The sequence below is a fragment of the Martes martes genome (assembly GCF_963455335.1).
Source record: "Martes martes genome assembly, chromosome: 11".
Classification (NCBI taxonomy): domain Eukaryota; kingdom Metazoa; phylum Chordata; class Mammalia; order Carnivora; family Mustelidae; genus Martes; species Martes martes.
In genome coordinates, this window is record NC_137899.1 from 94,424,839 (window position 1) to 94,445,987 (window position 21,149).

Below are 21,149 nucleotides of genomic sequence, written 5' to 3' on the forward strand. Positions count from 1 at the left end.
CTCAAGGCTGTGAACCTGGGGGCCTGCAGGATGGTATAGCCATTGACAGTTAAAGAGAAACCAGAAAGTATGAGGATCATGGCACAGTTGAGGACTCATGGTCTAGGAAAAGAGACTGCTACTTAATGACAAAGAATCAAGGTCATTCAAAAATTTCCAAGCAGCTTTTTTTTTTTTTAAGATTTTTTAAAATTTATTTGACAGACGGAGATCACAAGCAGGCAGAGAGACAGGCAGAGAGACAGGCAGAGAGAGAGGGGGAAGCACGCTCCCCACTGAGCAGAGAGCCTGACGTGGGGCTCGATCCCAGGACCCTGAGATCATGACCAGAGCCGAAGGCAGAGGCTTAAACCACTGAGCCACCCAGGCACCCTCCAAGTAATTTATTATACAAAGACCAATAGGAAGGTTATATGAGTAGTGGATTTGCAGAAACTGGGTGGAGAAAACGAGCTATCTTAAATCAGGCTGCCAACAGGACATCCTAGTGAGCTCAGGCAGTTTAAGATTAAAAAATGAGTAATAAATTGGGGCTAGAGATAAATACTCCGTAGTCATCTGTAGGTTTTAGAAAAATATGAAAAAGGAAGCTTTCTAAAGGAAAGAACCAGAAAAGAGAAAATTAAAAATTCACTAAGTTTTACCTTCCACTCACCAGGAGACTTTTCTAAATGATTAAAGGTGATCCTGTCTTTCCAGGGTTGCGTAGACTGATAAAGACAAGGCTGGGAACAGGGTGTGTGAACAAGAGCCTCTGGCGCACAGAAGACGAAACAATTGTGTCCAGAGAGTGTTCTCGAGACTGAAGATTAGGAGAGGGGAAATCAAATCAGCGAGAGAAGGGGAGCTCAAAGAAGACAGTTGAGGACTTCACAGGTAAAGAGCTGCACTGGTAGATTTGCTCAGAAATCAATAGCTGTGGAATAGTTTCTATACAAAATTTTTTTTTTAAGATTTTATTTATCCATTTGACAGGCAGAGATCACAAGTAGGCAGAGAGGCAGGCGGAGAGAGAGGAAGGGAAGCGGGCTCCCCGCTGAGCAGAGAGTCCGATGCAGGGCTCGATCCCAGGACCCCGGGATCATGACCCGAGCCGAAAGCAGAGGCTCCAACCCACTGAGCCACCCAGGCGCCCCTATACAAATGTTTTTTTTTAAGATTTTTATTTATTTATTTGACAGACAGAGATCACAGTAGGCAGAGAGGCAGACAGAGTGGGGGCAAAGCAGGCTCCCTGACGAGCAGAGAGCCCGATGCGGGGTTCGATCCCAGGACCCTGGGAACATGACCTGAGCCAAAGGCAGAGGCTTTAACCCACTGAGCCACCCAGGTGCCCAGTTTCTATACAAATTTAAGATGGGAAGCCCAAAAAGCTGAAAGAGAGAGGGAAGCTGTTCTCAAATATTCCAAGAGTATAAAAATACATCCATGTTGCTTTGGAAGAAGAAATCACAAGGAAAGGAGAACGAATTTTCTAACAATTCAAGCTACAGGACAATGGAATGGCCTCACGAGGGAGAGTGCGTTCGGTTACCCCAAGAGAATGTTCCCAAGTTGGGTACCAGATAGCTGTCAGCAGACGATGCGAAGGAGTTTACTCCTGGGAAGTAGGGGGTAGACTAACCTTTAGCTCTCACCTCAATAATTCAAAGCCGGTGTCCAGGTTAGAGAAGGAATGGTTGGGGCAGGGAGAGAAGAGAGCGGGAGAGAGAGCGAGCGAGGTTTGCAAGGGTAGCCCATCCGCTGGGATTTGAACTTGGACTCCCTCCTCATGGTAGAAGGGATGGCAGCAGCACGGTGTGGAGGGGATGGCTGAGGATCTCAACCGAGAGGCTCGCGGAGGTTAATGACTGGAAACGAATGGTGAAGGGAAGCTACTCGAAAGCCATGGGATTTACAGGGAAGCTAAGGCATCACTTCCTCTGGGAGACAGAACCGTCCAAGGAGAGAAACTGCAGAGAATCTCCATCTCTCTGTAGAACAGGCTGGGCGGCATCAGAGGTGGTAGGAGGCTGAGGGAGGGCCCGGCGGCGTGGAACGGGAACTCCACACGTGCAGTCATCGCGAAAGAAAGAGGATTTCAAAACACGTATACATCAATAATGAAATAAAGAACATGTGGCACCTTCCAGTGTTGGAAAGTGCAGCAGGCAGGGTCTCTGGGACTCTGTCTCCCCCTGCTGAGTCAAGAAATAGGTGGCCTGAGCCGGGGAAGGAACTCGACTGTGAAAAGATCGGCTCCTTTTGGGGAGGGTAGAGAGAGGAAAATGTGACTGTGGGTAGGAAAGCTCCTTCCAGATGAGAACCACTACAGTCCCGCAGCCCGACATACACTCTGGCGGAAAGCAGCCGTGCTCAGCCTCAGCCCAACAGGAGGGGGTGCGGGAAGGGGGACTGCTCTGGGTCATTTCTACATGCCACCCCTGAGAGGCTTTTCTCCAGAAGAGTCTTGTCTTAACTAACCCATCCCTTTATCCAGAGGCTGTTTCCATAGCCTAAGTGATTGCAGAGACCAGGGGTGGGGCGTTGGGGGTAGGGAGGCTTTGGTGTTATTTTAATTAGGAACCTTTCCTCTAATGGTGACACAGGCTCTTTTCTCAAAAGCGCTGCTAAAAGGGGGCGCCTGGGTGGCTCACTGGCTTAAAGCCTCTGCCTTCAGCTCAGGTCATGGTCTCAGGGTCCTGGGATGGAGCCCCGCATCGGGCTCTCTGCTCTGTGGGGAGCCTCCTTCCCTCTCTCTCTCTCTCTGCCTGCCTCTCTGCCTACTTGGGATCTCTATCAAATAAATAAATAAAATCCTTAAAAAAAAAAAAAAGTGCTGCTAAAAGGACCAATCTGGGTGATAATGCAGCACCTACATTCCCCACAAGAGCTCATTCATAGGATCATCTTCCCCATGAACCCAACTAGTAGGGCCAACAATGGTGAAACCTGTTCCACGGCTCTGGGGACATAGGGGCACAGTCTCGGTGGGCGGACTAGACTCTACCCACAGCTGCTTCCCCTCCCAGCCGCACCCAACTGCCTCCAGTCCTTTCATAAGCCTACTAACATTTTCATCCCACAAAACAAAGGCACCTCATGTATGCTACTCTTTAGGTTGTCATTTTCATGGAAACCAGCTGTGTTACTGTTAGATTTCCGAAACTTGTCTATGGTGAGGCTAAGAAAACAAACAAAACGCTAAATAAAGAAGCAACTGCACACACACACACAGAGAATCAGAGAGAGTCTAGGACTGTGGCATCTTGATGTCCCTCTTTAGGGTGTGATAGTAACTATTAAGCAAGGTGGAGGCCTTTGAAGTCCTCAGATGAAGGGTTTCATCTAAATACAATCATCCCATTAAAATCCCCAACATTCTGGTCAAACAGGGCAGCACTTTTACCAACATTCCACCGTGATAAAGGGGATTCGAAACAGTCCCAAATGATTTTGCTACTTCTTGAATTCCTGGAAGGCGAAAAGAAAAAAACAGTTATTCCTTCAATAGGAGGGCAATAGCAGGCCTGAAAAAGCAGGCTCCCGGCATCTCCAGAGCAAGTCCCTCATTCACAGGTAACGAAGCCTTCATTAGAAACAAGGGTACGGGGCAGGGACCGCGATCAAGAGCAAAGAGGCAGACCTGGCAAAAGTGAGCATGTGACATCATCACACCTGCGGCAACTATCCAGGGCCCCGGAAGGGGGGAGGAAACGACAATGCGAGAGTCTGTCAGGTGGCAGAATCCCCGAGCCTCAGGGAGAAGGACCGAGAAAAAGAGGCAAGAGGTGCTTGCCTTTACAAAGGCAAACCTGGGGTGGGAGGCAGCTGCAGAGGGAAGGAGTGGGCTGGCACAAGGGCAGCAGCTCTGAGGGGCCTGACAGGGCAGGGGGGGGGGCACCCCGCCAAGCAGCAGGTGCAGGACTCGAGGTCTGCTCAGGCCCCGGGACTATGGGCCTCGGAAAAGATGAGAGCAGTTGCACAACGTGTATACCCCGCAAGTAAGGCTAGGATAAGATTAAATGAGAAGAGGCCACAGTGGGTAATGGCAAAGATGCTGGGGTTAAGGCAAAAGGCCTGGGGTTTTATTCAGTTCTGCTTCTGTCCTTTACTAGCTCTGTGACCACCGGATGTCTCTGAGCCTCAGCTCTCCCATCTGAGGAACAGAACCACGCGACCTGCCTACCGTAGTCACAATGATGTGGTGGGCGTGAGAGAGAGTAGTGAGGGGTGGGCACTTTTGAAAGGCGTGTATGCATGTGAACTATTACGTGAGGATGATAGAAAGACCATACCACTGGGTACTCAGGTACATAATTTCTTTCAAGTATTAGACTTTACACATATGTATATATGTATGCTATGTATGTGTGTATATGCAACATATGTATTTACATAAAACATATATACTGTTACCTATGCTGTAACACATGCATATAACATTTCAGTGATCCATATTGTCTTATCTATGTTCACATACATAAATATCATTATCTCCTCTCTAATTTTATTCCGATAGATGCTGAGACAAACTTGGCCACCAGAAACAATCAGGGCATGGAAGGAAAAAGCAAAAGGAAGAGGACCCTGAATCTAAAAGTACAAGAGGCCACGTGGGAAGGTGAACCAGCTATCTTGATTCAATGGCAGGTACACCCTTGGACATGGAGCTGACTCTTTGAGGCTCACAATTTAATTGAGGAAATGACAACCAGAAACAACCAGAGCAAAACAGAGCAGTAAAATCCATCAGACTGTGTGATCTAGGAATAACAGCTATAGAAGTTTAAAGACGAGAGAGAGCATGAGGAACAGCGTCCTCAGGAAAGCTCCTCGGAGGCAGGACGCCAAGGGCTGAGACGGATGAACAGCATTGGGACAGCAGTGGAAGGAGGACGGTTCAGGTAAAATCACGCAGCGGCTTGAACAGCATGGGATCTGCCTTGGAACAAAAAAGCTCACTGTTGGGGGGCATGGGTGGCTCAGTGGGTTGGACGGCTGCCTTCGGCTCAGGTTGTGATCTCAGGGTCCAGGAATCGAGTCCCGCATCAGGCTCCCCACTCAGCAGGGAATCTGCTTCTCCCCCCTCTGCCTGCTGCTCCCCTTGCTTGTGCTCTGTCAAATAAATAAAATCTTAAAAAAAAAAAAAAAGGTGGGGGGGGCGCCTGGGTGGCTCAGTGGGTTAAGCCTCTGCCTTCAGCTCAGGTCATGATCTCAGGGTCCTGAGATCGAGTCCCACATTGGGCTCTCTGCTCAGCAGGGAGCCTGCTTCCCCCTCTCTTTCTGCCTGCCTCTCTGCCTGCCTCTCTGCCTGCTTGTGATCTCTGTCTGTCAAATAAATAAATAAAATCTTGAAGAGAGGGGAAAAAAAAAGAAAAGCTCACTGTTCACCATTGCTTAGCCTCTGGGAGAGCTAATGGGTCTCCCAAAGAGCCTGAGGAGAGGGTAATGCACCCTAGGCCAGCCAGCCTCCTAACCCCGCCGCCACTGCAGGAGGTGGTACTGCATATAAAGCAAGGGGAAGGGCCATTGGCAGGATCAGGGCCCCGCACCCCGCTTTGCCTACCCTCCACTCTCTCCTTTTCCTTCCACCTTTTCCAACATGATCAACATTTACTCAGCACCAACCAGGCAGGAAATTGGAGAAAAGGAGCAACAATCTCCTTGGGGAGTTAGCTGTGAAAAATAGCTAAGACAGAAAGAGCTAAGCACCAAGCAAGTCATATTGCTATTCGTAGCCAAGGAAGGAGAGACAGTGAGTGCTAGTCAGGCTGGTCGGGAAAGGTTTCTTGGACTCACTGGTGCTGGCCAAGCCTTGGAAGAAAGTTGAGATTCAGAAGGCTGAGAGTTAAAAAGGGGTATTACAGATGAGAAGGTATACATGACAATGGGAATACTCCTAACACTACTGAACTATATGGTTTAAATGGTTAAAGTGGTAAATGTTACCTGTATTTTAATTAGTTTCAAAAAAACTTTAAAAAAATTTAAATACAGGTGCTTACTTAAAAAAGATAAAAAGATAGGAGAACACAACTGCCATTTGTAGCACGTGAGAAGCCAGCCTGACTGGTTTTGTAGACGGTTCATGTAGCGTGGCTACATCAGTAAAGAACCCAGTCAGCTCGAAACCAGACTGTGGAAAACCTCACGCCAGGTGGCACTTGGTTCTCTGCACCAGGGTTTCTAACTTTGTGGTCCAAGGATAGGCTTTAAGTTTTGGCCCATGAACACCCTGTAACACATTTGAATGTTCACTCCTATGTGTGTTTTGATCTAGGGAGAGGGTAAATATCTTTCAGATTCTCAAGAGGGCCTATGACTCAGAAACCTTGGAAACCGTTCATGTAGGCAACTGGCAGACTGGTCTGTGTAGGGTTGGGGCAAAGGGGTTGACTGGTCTTTGTAGGGACGGGGCAAAGGGGTTGAGGTTATAGGACTTGAGTCCATTTCCCTTGAGACTTTCTCTTCACTATACACCAGAGACAGTATTTAATGAACGGACGCCAGACCTCTCTTCGGTGGTTTCTTACTCACTAGTATTTACCAGAGCTACTGGTAGATGAGAAGAACTGCTCATCAGAGAAAGGTGCTGACACTTACTGTAGAAAAGAAACTACCAGGGACACCTGGATGCTTCAATTGGTTGGGTGTCTGCCTTCCAATTGGGTCATGATCTCGGGGTCCTGGGACCACGTCCCACATCGGGCTCCTTGCTCGGCAGGGAGCCTGCTTCCCCCCTTGCCTGCCGCTCCCCCTGCTTGTGCGCTCATTCCCTCTCAGATAAATAAATAAAATCCTTAAAAAAAAAAAAAAAGAAAAGAAAAGAAAAGAAAACTACCAGAGGGTGAACAGAGGAGAGAACCCAGTATAGGGGATAGGAGGTTAGGAGAAAGAAGCCAAGAGGGGAAAGTCCTGGGGAGGATGGAGAGGTTACCAGTGTCCAATACAAGGGAATAAGAAGGATAAGGAATGAAAGAAAAAGATTTCCAAATTCAGTGGTCTTCAGATGTGTGGCTTCTGTAGGGTGAGGAAAGAAGAGATCAGAGGGTAAGGATATGGTATCCAAAGCCGGGCGCGTGTAGAGAAGGGAGGTGTTACTGATAACTCTGTCAGAACAACAGGAATCAAAGCCAGGGCTGTCCCGGGCAAGCAGATACACAGTTGGTGACCTCACTGAGAGAGGAAGTTAGTAGGCCACCCGGAAAGGCAGCAGAGGCCATCCATGAACCAAAGGATTTGGCTGTGCAAAGAAAAACAGGATAGGAGTCAGCAGAACTAGTAGGGCTAAGAAAAGGCCTTATCAGTTACTTATGGGGGAGGCAGAGAAGGTTCTGGAGGTTTTAAAGAGGGCAGGGAGGAAACACACGAGAGCACTGTGCATTCTCCAACGACTTCACGATGCATTCTTGTGTGAATGTTGACTACGGGACTTCGGTCTTCTAGGAAGCAGGAAGGAAATGAACACGCAGGAGCGGGGAGAGGCCTTTCTTCCTTTGAAACTACACAGAAGGAGAGAAGAAAACACAGCATGACCAGAAAGGGCAGGCCAGAGTGACTTTCTTCAACCTAGTGAACATCTGAGACGTAGCTGCCAGAGAAGCCGTCATCTCCAAATTAGCTTCCCCTTTGGCCTTTTCTTCAAGGGCCAAGAAATTAATACAAAAGTGAAGTTAGGAGTTCTTTAAAGCTGATTCCTACGTAGCCCGCCAGAACGAGAACAATTAGGAAATATATCCATCATGCAAAATACCCTTTCATTCAGGGCAGAGCATTTATCTATTTAAAATTTCATTTTAGATACTGCTTGGGGGCTACAGAGAGGTCAGGGGAACACTCACCCAGCTAAGTGTAAACAGGGTGAAAAATAAAAATAAAAAAATAAACAGGATAAGAAAACAATGTTGGTGTCAGGATACAAAGATGCTACCATACTGATGATGTGGGCAGAGAGGAAACTGTCAGCCAAATGTCAGAGGGAGGTTAAATAATAAAAAATAGCATTCAAGCATTCATCTATAGGCAATTCTTAAATTACAACCAGGCAAGTCATCCAAACTTAGCACACTCTCACACAAAGAGGAAGGGATGGTGTTCACAGAACAGAATAGAGATGGGGCCATCAGGAAGAAACTAGCTGTACTATGTGGCAGTACCACAGGGTCAGTAAATGACCAACCGCAGGAAATTAGAAGGCATGAATCATACCCTAGAATGAGAAAGTCAGAGTATGTATTTAAATAATCAGATGGACAGGTTATTTACTATAAAAGTCAGTTTATTTTCCCTTCCTGTGTTCCGTATTTTCCCTTTTTTGTCAGTAACGAGGCATTAACTGATTGGAAATCTCCTTGATTAAATAACATTACCAAGTTCATAAATTCACACACCACATTTTTGAGTATAAAGCAAGAAGTTGAAAAATATTCCCTAACCCAACACCAATTAGGCAGCCCTCAAAATTGCACATTTTCCCCCTAGTTCGTGTCCATAAATTTAAAATACATATACAGAATGACCTAAAAATATTGATAATTAGTAGAGAATTTACAGCCTTGAAGACATATACACTACAAACTTCTAAAGAATAGATACCTAGTCCCCAGGCCCTAGTAACCCGTTGATGTGATTCAAGGTCACATACTTAACGCTTACTAGGACAAAAGGTCTTTCCTTTGTCTCTAATTCTAGTCTTCTGCTGAGGTAATTCAAGGAACCCGGTAGTGAGAAAGCTCAATTCTCTGAAAACAGGCCTAAGCCGATTAGTGTCCTAGTGGATCCTAACGTTCCCAGAGAGCACATCTGGGGTTGAGGACTTCAGTTGTGAGCTATACCTTGGAATGTTCATGACAACAGATGATGTACCTTATGGTCCTTGAAAGGAAGACTGAGTACTTCCAGGAGTCAAAGTGACTTGTGAATGAAGACAGAAGAAAACAAGATGACAATAATTTGAAGGTATTTCTGCTTCTGGAGCTGACTAACTTTAGATCAGATACAGAGGGACTGAGCCCGTCACCACGTAGTGTGATTTTCCCACCACTGTTAACAAAGGGGTTCTTTGTCCAAGGCAGGCTTGTGCTTGATGCAGCTTGCGCACTCTACCAGGACTGGAGGCTTCAAAGCTGAACCGTTCTCTGCAGGCTCATTATCAAAGCAGAATCCAGCGATCCTCCCCTACTCATGGAGCCCATCATTGATGCAAACCACGTGCAACTGTCTCGTGGCCACTGAACTTTCCAGGCTGGAGAATTAGGGTCCGAGTCCAAGACAGTAATTCGGGTTACAAGGATAATCTCAACAGGCCAAATAAAGAGGCTGGCAGCTTCACAGGCCATTCAGTACGTTTGCAAAGCGACAATGAAAATCACCCACAGTAACTCATGTAGTGCAGAAAAACAGCCCAGCCTTCCCCACTGGTCAGCAGCTCAAGTGGCTGACACTGCTGAAAAAGGCTTGACTATCTGAGGTCTTGCTGGAGCTCCTAAGACAACCCCCAATAGCGTGAATTAAAAGAAATAATAGTCGCGATGCTTCTCCCATTGTTCTTCTCTTCCGTGGGCAACACTCACTCACTCAGTACATGAGCTTGTCGTCTTTGCATGAGATAGCTGATTTCCCTCACTATTAATGGCGAGATAAATAAAATTGTACAACTTGTCTGTGAAGAGAAAAAAGCATTAAATATGCAGTGACAATTTAATTAACCCTGTTAGAGCACCATGAACGTAATAATGAATGTGGACAATTGCATTAATTTCGACTCTGTACAAAGATAACTCAATCTTTTCTAATGAATTAGAAAAAAATTTTGAAAATCGAGGTTAATATGTTTTTAAAAACTTCATGTTACATACTCTCCAGGAAAAGAACTAAGGCACAGAAAATTAAATAATGTGCCACAGGCAGAGCAAAAAATTGGTACTGGATCTCGCTTTATTTTTTTATTTTTTATTTATTTAAGTAACCTCTGCACCCAGTGTGGGGCTCAAACTCCTGACCCCAGGATCAAGAGTTGCACGCTGTGCAGACTGAGCCAGCCAGGCGCCCCTGGAGCTCACTTTAAGAACAGTGCTTCTCATAAGAGATCCAGTTTTCTTTCTAGTACAATTTCTTGTATGATCACACAGCAGGTTCATCAGGAGACATTTCCCTCTTTAGCACAGATGTCAGAAGTAGAACACAGAGACATATGGCCCAGTCTTTAGAAGGCGGAAGGCAGTTAGGCGGAAGAAGCATCCTCTGTGACAGCAGAGTACATAGCCTTAAGGCAGCTCCAGGGAACTTGGAAGCTGAACTACCCCTGGACTCCTTGAACAATGCTAGAGGACCATGGCTGGACGTGGGCCCCTTGAGGCTGTCTCCAATTAGGATGCACTAGATTCAGGGCTGGGATACAAACACATCCCCTCGTGGATGAAGCGATCGCCGAAGCCTCTCAGGGAGATCTGTCTCGAGCACTACCTCACCAATAAAGCAGGAGGGTAGGTCACATACTCACTCAACAAGAGAGCAACATTTTAAAAGTATAAGGCCTTGTTCTGAATTGGCTATTTCCCAGAAAGTACACAATTCCAGCCAAGAATGTTTAAGGTACGACAAATATTTTCTCAAGAGACTCTCTTCATTTTAGAACCTACATACCACAGTGTTAATTATAGTAACGCTTTTTTTTTTTTTTTTGAGCCCCGTGTTGCTTGGTGTATCCTGTAATTTCCTTCAGAATTCCCAAACTACTCTATCTAGCAGATAGAGAGTACCCCAGAAGAGTACACCGATTAATACTTTCAGTAAATCTCTCACCACTTATTCTGGAAGTATAAACGACAATATTCATTAGGCTCAGGACAAGGGCAAATGAGAAGACCTAGCCCCACCCTGAAAAAAGACTTTGTCGTTTAGATTCATGAAATGTTACTCTTCACAAGAGGCTCACCAAGAGCAATCAGCAATTGTGCTCATTTAAGAAGCGATCAGAGTACATGCTTTGAACTAAATTTGTAAAAAAACCACGAGTTAAAAAAGGCACACACTCACTTACCATGAGAATGAAAAAGTAGAACACCCACATCCATCCCAGGTTGTCCTGGATCAAAGACACTAAATACTACAAGGGAGAAAAAGAAATTACAATATAATCCTTTGTAAATTAATCAAACGAGTAGCTGAAAGGGTAGGTTAAACACAGCTCTTCCAGAAAATACGAAGGGAGTTAGGATTTGCAGAATGGTTTCCGGTTCGCAAAGCTTTCCCGTGCACGTTCCTACTTAAAGACACCTGGCCTTCACCTTGTAAGCCGGCAGAGTCTAGCACAAACACAGCAGAAGAGACAACACGACTATAAAGTTTATTTTTGTTCACTTTGCCAATAAGAGGAAGATGAACATCCTCAAGCCACTTCTGTTTAATTGTTCTTTCTCCCAATGAGAGGCACTTTAATTGATGCTTTTAAAAATAGTTTGACTTTTAAACATGTTGCCCATTTTTCCACGGTGTTATTTAGACTCAGGGGATTTCTATACGGCTTTAACATTCTACAGCAAATTCTTTTACTTTATTACAATCACTGAAAAGAATCTAATAGGATTTGGCCCATTTTCTTTTTCTATTATGACAAAATATATATGATAAAAGTGGCCATTTTAACCATTTTTAAGTGTACAATTCAGAGGCGTTATGTACATTCACAGCGTTGTACCACCATCCCCACTAACTATTCCCCAAATTTTTCATCACCCTAAACACCAAGTCTGCACCTATTAAGCAGTAATTCCCCACCAGCCCCTCTTCCCTGGTAACCTCTGAGAATTTGCCTGTTCTAGAGATTTCATGTTCGGCGGAGTCACACGGTGTTTGTCCTTCCAGGTCTGGCTTATCTCAGCGTACTGTCTCCAAGGCTGCGGCACATGTTGGAAGAGCGTCCCTTTTTATGGCTGGATAATAGTCCACACTGCGGACATGCCCCCTTTCGTCTGTCCTGTCATCAGCTGATGAACGTTCGGTTTGTTTCCACCTTGCGGTTATTATGAATAACGCTGCCATGAACACGGGTACACAGGTCTGAGTCCTGTTTTCAGTTCTTTAATTCCCAGGAGTGGAACTGCTAGGTCACACAGTAATTCCACGGTTAACTTTGTGAGGCACCCACCGAGGCATTTTGCACAGCAGCTGCACCATTTTACATTCCCGCCAGCAACGTAAGAGATCCAGTTCCTCCACATCCTCGGAACTACTTGTTCTCTTCTATCGTTGTTCTTAAAATGACAGCCATCCTAACAGGTGTGCAGTGGTATCTCACTGAGGTGTTTGTTTTGTTTTCTTTTGCTCACTGAGGTTCTGATTCGCATTTCCCTAAAAACTAAGGATGCTGAGAACCTTTACAGGTGCTTAATTGCCCATTTGTACATAATTGTCATGAAGATTTGTCCCTACAATTTCTTCTAGGAGGTTTTATAGTTTTCGTTCTTAAGGTTAGGTACTGATCTGTTTTGTGTCAGTTTTTGTCCCCGCTGTAAGGCAAGGGCTCCCCACCTTCAACCTGCATGTGTGTATCCAGCTTCCCCAGCACCATTTGGTGAGGAAACCATTCTTTCCCCATAGAATGGTCTTGGCACCCTTGTCAAAAATCAACTGACCAGGGTGCCTGGGTGGCTCAGTTGGTTAACCGTCTGCCTTTGGCTGAGGTCGTGATCCCAGAGTCCTGGGACTGAGCCCTGTGTTGGGCTCTCTGCTCAGCGGGGAGCCTGCTTCTCCCTCTTCCTCTGCCTGCCACTCCCCCTGCTGTGCTCTCTCTCCCTCTGTCAAGCAAATAAATAAAATCTTAAAAAAACAAAAAATCAACTGACCACAGGTGTTGAGTTTTACCCATGTTCTTCCATCACACACTACCAGTGAAATTTATGAAGCAGGAAAAATCGAAAGCAAAACAAGCGAGTGATGTAGCCTAGATTACATAACGGAAAGCAAAAAAGCAGAGGTCTAGTCGCCTGTTAAAGGGCTCACAGCAGCGCTCCCAAGTCTTTCTGCCACTTTATCTTTCTTTTAAACATCTTCATTGACATATTCACCCATTTAAAGTATACAACTCAATGGTTTTTGGTATATTTACAGAATTGTGCAACTATTACCATAATCTAATTTTAGGTCATGTCTATCACCAGTCCCCCCAAAAAATGCTGTGCCCATCAACAGTCACTCCACAGAACCACCTGACCCCAGGCAACCACTAATTTAATTTCTTTCCCTATAGACGGGCCCATTTCGGATAGCTCATATGAATGAAATCATTCAAGTACACGGTCTTTTGTAACTGGCTTCTTTCACCGAGCCTACTATTTCTCGGGTGCATCTATGTAACATCTCTCCATTTCCACTCTTAAGGGCCAGATACCGTCTTCAACTGCCAAATACTACTCCATCGTATGAACACACACATGCTGCTTCTCCATTCCTCAGATGATGGACATTGGGTTTCCTACTTCTTAGCTATGAGGAGTAACCCAGCTACGAACACACATGTGTTCAGGTGTTTATGGGACATCTGTTGTCATGTTTTCTTGGACAGATGCCACGATTTAATCTTACTGAGCCCCTATGTGTTAAAAACATACGAAGTCACCGGGATCACAACAATGAAGGAAACAGTTCCTGTTCTCAAGGACATGCAGAGGCTGGCACGGATAAACCAGTAAACGTGATCCACCGTGACAAGCCCTCTCCTCTGGTAGAATTAGGCACCAACCTCTATGGAAACCAAGAGACAAACTCATTCTTGTGAAGTTAAGGGAAGGTGGGGATAAAGCTGTTCAGGGTAAATTAGGAGAGCTGGGACAAAGCTCATCAAGTTTCTTTTCTTTTCTTTTTTTTTTAAAGATTTTATGTATTTGTTTGACAGACAGAGATCACAAGTAGGCAGAGAGACAGGCAGAGAGGAGAAAGCAGGCTCCCCATGGAGAAGAGAGCCCGATGTGGGGCTTGATCCCAGGACCCTGGGATCATGACTTGAGCCAAAGGCAGAGGCTTTAACCCACTGAGCCACCCAGGCGCCCCGCTCATCAAGTTTCTAATATTAAGTCATAGAGTCTGGAATCTCATGCCCCACGCAATGGGAAATTATTCAAAAATCAATATGGAGGAGGAATGAATAAAGCCTAACTACCAATGATTTACTCCGGATCTTATTTTCCCAACCACCAAAGTGAGCCTAAGGTTGACCCAAGTTCATAGTTAGGGATCCGAATACTGGCAGGTGAGACATTCTTAATACAAATAAACTCCTAGAGGAGCGCCTGGGTGGCTCAGTCGGTTAAACAACTGCCTTCAACTCAGGTCATGATCCCCTAGTCTCAGGATTGAGTCCCGCATCACGCTCGCTGCTCAGCGAGAAGTCTGCTTCTCCCTCTGACCCTACCCCCTTCTCGTGCTCTCTCTCTCTCTCTTAAAGAAATAAAAATCTTAAAAAAAAAAACAACTCCTTGAAATTCTCATTATACAACCCGCCTGTTTGAATAATGAAGAAAACATCAGGGAGAAAGGATAACCGAAAATACAAAAATATCAGAAAAGGATATCCAGTACAATCACCCCTTACCTTTATATAAAGACCTCTGAACTGGAAGCCAGTATCATTTTTGGTTCCTACTCCAGCACACAATAAAGTAAGCACATTTCTCCTACTTTTGCTAGGTTTTTTTTCTCTCCCTTCAGTCTCATATCAAGTACACTAAGCACATCAATCCTATCAATCATTCATTCTATAGTCATTCAACAGATGTGGACACTTCTACTGTGTGCCAGACACCCCCGCTAGGTACTGGGGATACCGTGCAACACAGTAACAAAGAAATTCGTAACATATGGCTGGGTAGTGATGAGCATTAGGATGGCTTATTTTCCTCAATACTTGCTCTCTCATTAACCACCAGCAATCAGACGTTGCTGCTCTATCCTCACAGAGCAAGCAAAACAGCAATATTCAAGGCCGGTAATGACCTGAGTGTCAAAACTAAGAGACTTCTTCCTCCCATTCTCCTTCTCTGGCCCCTTTACACCTCTGATCTCACTGACTAACACCTCCCCTTGCCTAACGGCACTGCTGACTTCCTATGTCTTTGACCACTGGGCAACCCCTGAAGTTTTGCCTGTATTTTCTTTGCCCATTAGACATCTCATTAACTTCCAAAGTTTCATCTATTTTATCTAATGCAGATGATTCTCTGACGCTTATTTTTGCAAAATCCGCCCTCAATGTCCTGGAAAGGTATACCCTAGGAGAGGCATGAGTCACGACTGTCCTGAGGAAGACAAGGCTGAATTTAAGCCTTTGAGTAGTTCTGACCACTTACTGTAGGCCAGTCAGCCTAGACAATCAATTCAAGTCTAGCATGCATGAGAATCACCAGGAAGGCTTGCCGAAACACCGATCTCCAGGTTCTAATTCAGCAAGCCTGTAGTAAGCTGTGTTCCGTACTTTAAATAAATAACCCAGATGATTCTGACACAAGACATTTATGAACCTCCCTTTGAGGCACAGTCATTGGAAGCAGAGAAAGTGACTGAGAGCAGCTGCCGAGTCCATGGCAATTTCTAGTAGGGATCCATGGGAGTACATGTGTGTCTGGTACAGGAAAGGAAGTAGAGTGTGCATGCCACGTGGGGGATAACAAGAAGCACTTGTCTCGTGGCCCCTCGGAGGGCCAAGTTCAGGCTGGAAAGAAGGGAGTAGCAAACTGGGACTGAGGTTCTGTCTTATGAGGTGTCAGCTTATTTCCAGACAGGAAGAATCTGGAAATAAAAGTGAAAAGAAGAAACTGAAAAATGAAACGGGACCTTCCACATTACATCCCGTCAGCTGACCCCAGAGAAGATTAGGAACCTAAGGCGGACAGAAAAGCATACCGTGCGGCACAAGAGTGCCACCTGCTGTGGCGCAGCGCGCAGGTGTAAATTCTTCCACCGAGGAGAGACGACTCACCACTCAATTTCAAGCCCTCGCTTGTTCCCTCACCTGGCCCACAGCAGCTCCGATGCTTCCAGTTCCGTCAACAATTCCTGTGACGGTCGCCAAAGCCTCACTGCTCCCTTGGATCAGCTCCTGGCGACCCAGGTCCGCAGAAATAGCAGAACTAATCATGTTAGAAGGTCCGCCAATAAAAAATCCTGAGGTCATAAACAAAACAGGTTCTCATTAAAACACTATTCATCGCACCGCTAGAAATCCACTGGACAAGACAACTCTTATCCCAACAGTTTAATCAGTACATCGGACAGAAACAGTAAAAGGGGGAAGAGGAAAAAAGTACAAATGAAAATTCTTCCAGATCAAGTCATCTTCAAACTAGTTAGCATCCACTTTCCTGAAAGCCTTACTTGAATTATACGATACTCTGGTATCTTTTATAAAAACAAAAGATGAAGGAAATACAGTAAATATACAGCCTTTCTAATCCTGTCAAGGCTGCATTCAGTAATAACTAATTACACTCGCTTGCCAGCTTCTACTACGCTAGAGTTGTTCTCAACTGAGTATCTGACTACCCAAATTCAACCACACATACTGGAAAAAAAAAAAAGAAAAAAGGCTCTGTAAGCAGTGCAGATGGTTCTAGCAGCCACTGTTCTCCAAGAGGCTGTCCAAGGACTGGGCAGGAGTCAGCCCACGTGACTCGGTCCACATGGTAGGAATGAGTTCCATGCGCCTCACGTACCATGAGCCGCCCTCACTATCCTGAGTAGGAGCTAAAGTTTGAAAATCGTCTTTATATACCATGGTCCCTAATTACACTCAACTGCTTCATCTGGTGCTTACATGGAGAAATACTGACCAATTCCAACACAGGAGGAAAAACTTCTGGAAAGCTGGGGAATTGGTTTCCAATGCGGCGTCTTCCTAAACTACCTCCCGAAGTACTATGGGAAGCGGGGGCAGCCATCAAACATTTCAGAACATCTCTGTCAAAGGGGACTGCTCCTGTAGCAACAGGACTGGGGAGGTCACATAACAGGAGAGAAACAATCTGAATCTGAAGTAGGAAGCTCTCCTTTATGAGGAAGGCTTCAGTATTACTCAAACTGAGGGAGCACACGGTTTCCCTTTCTTCCTTTTTATTTACAGAGGAGCAGGAACAGTATAGTGAAACAGAGCCACACCACATACCTGTAACTGCCATCAGAAGTGCATTAATGGACTTATCGTTTGGAGAACCTACGAGAAAAGACGCAGAAACAGCATGCTGACTTTAAAAGCAGATTACACAGGCCCCCACTGAACAGCACAGAAAGATCTGGATCTCAGTGACCTCACGGATCACTCCCAGAGACAACAAAGGGACACGACTCTTTCACGGCCTACTCCAACTTTTATTTGTAATGTCTGCCTCTTGCTGGTGCTCGAGCTAATGAGACTTCTAAAAGCTAAAGAAAAACTCTACTCCCAACTCGGCAGCATCTTCAGGGACATATACCAAACCTACTAATTACCATCTTTCCTCTTTTGAAACCCTTTCCCTTTTATTGTTTTATTGGCTCCAATGCTGGCCCTCTGGAGCCTACCCTCAAACAAAGCATATACACTCCCAAGCAAGCTTTTAAACAAACCAACAAAGCAGAAGAGATGCCAGTTTCCTCCCCAACACAAATAAAACTACGTGATGATACTTTTACCAGGCATTTACAGGACAATACAAAGGTCTCCTATCAGCCTTTGTAGCTGGTCTCAAGCATCTCCCCAGGGTTGATAGCTGACTCATGGCAAATGCCTTAGTCCTGAGAGATCAGAAAAATAATTTAATTGCAAGGGAATACTCACGGCTATATCCAACGAGGGACCCAACGGCCAGAAGCAAGCTGAGAGCTAAAACCGGTGCTCTCTTCTGTAATATGTCAGAGATGAAACCTTGCAAAGTCCCACCTGCAAGTACCAAGAGCGCATCACAACCAAAATCGTTTATGATTTAGCTCCGTCATCCGAAGCTTGTTCCCCATGTACCCTCTCCCTGCTCTCAGGATCCTGACACTGGTCTATCCAAAAAGATGGCTCACTCTCCCAAAATAGCTGCCTCCACAGCTTCCTTTAAGGAAGATTACCTGGCCGTTAACTGCCTTGATGGCTGACAGGGACAGGACACCATGAATCAGACAGGAAAATAAGGAAAAAAGAAAGAGTCATCAAAACCCCCCACTGTTCCTTGCTGTTCTCCCTTCTCAAATCAGCTATGAAAGCTTTTCCTGATCTTTCTGCTTTTTATTTTAATTTTTTTCTTTTCTTTTCTTTTTTAAGAGAGAAAGCGCCCATGCATGTGTGGGAGCAGACAGAGGGAATTTTTTTTTAAAGATTTTATTTATTTGAAAGACAGAGAGAGTACAAGCAGGGGAGCAGCAGAGGGAGAGGGAGAAGCAGGCTCCCCGCCAAGCAGGGAGCCCAATGCGAGGACTCGACCCCAGGACCTTGAGATCACAACCGGAGGAGAAGGCAGACTTTCAAATGACTGAGCCACCCACGCACCCCCGAGGGGCAGAATCTTCAGCAGACTCCATTTTCTGCGCAGGGCCCAATACAGAGCTCGGTCTCACCCCCCGAAGATCATGAGCTGAGCCAAAATCAAGAGATGAACACCTAACCGACTAAACCGCCCAGGCGCCCCTCTGCTTTTTATTTTACTTTATTTTATGATTGTTTGTTTATTAAACATTTAATTTATTTAGTTGACAGCGAAAGAGAGATCACAAGTAGGCAGGCGGGGGGGTGGGGGGAGCAGGCTCTCTGCTGAGTGGAGAACTCGACGCGGGGCTCCATCCCAGGACCCTGGGCTCATGACCTAAGCTGAAGGCTGACACTCAACAACTGAGCCACCCAGGTGCCCACTGCTTTTTATTTTACAACATGACTCATTAGGGGCACCTGGGTGGCTCAGTGGGTTAAGCCTCTCTGGGTCCTCTAATCTCAGGGTCCTGGGATTGAGCCCCACATCGGGTTCACTGCTCAACAGGGAGCCTGCTTCCCCCTCTCTCTCTGCCTGCCTCTCTGCCTACTTGTGATCTCTGTCTGTGTCAAATAAATTTTAAAAATCTTAAAAAAAAAAATGACTCATTAAAGACCATGCCTCATGGGCTATTAGTAGCAGCCAATGAATATCCACTAAAACTAAATGCAGTGACTATGACTTGGTGATAATGAATAAGTCAGGATCTTTAGAAAGAGGTAATGTGAATCCTCTAAGCAACAAGGTCACATTTAGCTATAGCCCCATTTAGAGCAATAGGGGCTATGGGACATCTGGTACATCCTCAATGGACAGCAAGACCCAGAACTAAGTTCAGGTCTAAAGTTAGCAGCCTCACCTTTAGCTCTGTAACTAAGAATAAGTGCAAACAAGTTCAAGTACAGTAACAGTGTATCACCTGAGGACTCCCTGCTGTCATGTGCTTAGGGCAGCTTAGCCTTACCACAATTCTAAATCCAAACATGACAGAAAAATGTTACGATTTTGCCATAGCCATACAAGCAACACCCACTAAAATTCATTCTGTACAACTGTCTTAAAGTTTAAGTACCTGTTTATGCTTCCAGCCATAGCAAAAAGTTACTATTAAAATCTGCTGTGTGCAATGGAGCAGTTGCAAAATACTCACAGAAATCCATCCCCACTATTATTCCCACCTCTATGATCTGACAAAATCTACACACTAAGCTAATATTTTCCCTTCTTTAGCTATGGGTGGTGGGAAAGGTGGGAAGTAGATAACATGAGCACATTCACATTTTAACTTGGATCTCTAGTATACAATCAGCTTTAGACCTAAGATATCACTGAAAGTGTGCGAAAGGGTTACATTTAAAGAGATCACAGAGGGAAACATCCCTGTGCTTCCCAACACAAAAGAACTGATCCATAAACAAAGAACCGAGAAAAAAAGAGCCCTATAAATCACAGGGCTGCCGTGGGCTGGCTCTTCTTTTCTATGGATTCTTTTTTTTTTTAAGAGTTTAGCTATTTACTGGTAGGACGGTTTAGGAAAAAATGGTTGTGGATTAAGTAATAAAACTTAAGATGATGTCAGATTTCATAACCCAGTAAAATATTACTAGAAAAAAAAATATTACTAGTGACTAACTCTCATTACAGAAAAAGATGCATCTGGCATTACCTATAATTCCTCCAACATCGTACCAAATGGACAACTTGTCAGCTTCAGCCTCCTTCCATCCAAAGTTGTTACTCAGATAAAAGGGCAACCAGAAGAAGAAGGAGTAATTTACTAACTTCAGGCAGGCATAGGCCAGTGAGTACTACAAGAAAAACATTCGACTTTCGATAAGGAACAAACGACAGCACAGCAGGACACAATTCTTAATTAAAAAGCAAAACCATACACAGAAGTTTGGGAAAAAGAGTACGTGATTTTAAAATTACACACATCTATAAATTCCCATTTGCCTGGCTTTACCTAGTTTCCCTCTTCTCTTTATCCACATTAGCTTCCAGAAAGGCATGTGCGGCAGGCCTCTGGAATAAAAATACATATGACTATTTCTTAATTGTCTCCAGTTTCTTCTCCTTTCAGTCCCCCAGTAGAAGCAAACCAGTGTTTTGAACCTCAAAGGCAGAGCACACACTCATATTTCTTTACTTAGACAAAGAGAAAAGGTATTCGTACCTATAACTATGATTAACCATAAACAAAGAAAGCCAGTAAACGTCACAGCTTTTATTCCAAGCAGCCCCACTTTTTCGGTTCTTCTACTTCCTGCAAAGTTAACATTATGAACAGTGGAGAGCAATGTGACAAAACTGTAGTTTCGAGGTCTAAGAAAAGATCCGACATTATAACTACTTTCACATTATGGTTTCCAAAAGCCTGGTATTCCAACATCCAGTGAAAAAGCAAGAAGCGTCTTTGGTGAGTCAGAAATGAAAGAACACGACCGTCCCGTGCCTTGCGACTCTACTTTGAGGAATGAAAGTTGCAGCTGTCTTAGGAAGGCAGCAGCGCTAAGACTCCTATATTCAACACATTATTAGCAGGAAATCCTGACATTCAGCATCAAAGGAAAAAGGGGGAGGAACAGAGAGGCTGACTTCAAAGGGTGTCTGGCTAGTATATTCTCTTCCCTGGAGCGGCCTATACTCCCCAGGTATCACTTGTTTTAAAACAGCTTCCCCTAGAGA

General features: G+C 45.0%; 1 protein-coding gene across 3 annotated transcripts in view; it reads right to left on the reverse strand.

Annotated features, from left to right (window-relative positions):
- Positions 1-8,245: 8,245 nt before the first annotated feature.
- Positions 8,246-21,149, reverse strand: part of SLC37A3 (solute carrier family 37 member 3) — a 48,947-nt gene continuing 36,043 nt past the window's right edge. For all 3 annotated transcript variants that reach the window (XM_080818444.1, XM_080818445.1, XM_080818446.1), the window contains exons 10-15: positions 20,128-20,269; positions 17,789-17,890; positions 17,138-17,185; positions 15,989-16,140; positions 11,024-11,089; positions 8,246-9,643 (exon numbers count right to left, since the gene is read on the reverse strand). In XM_080818444.1, coding sequence (XP_080674570.1) covers positions 9,551-9,643; positions 11,024-11,089; positions 15,989-16,140; positions 17,138-17,185; positions 17,789-17,890; positions 20,128-20,269 — 603 coding nt within the window. In that variant the 3' untranslated portion in view covers positions 8,246-9,550. The remainder of the gene's footprint in view (positions 9,644-11,023; positions 11,090-15,988; positions 16,141-17,137; positions 17,186-17,788; positions 17,891-20,127; positions 20,270-21,149) is intronic.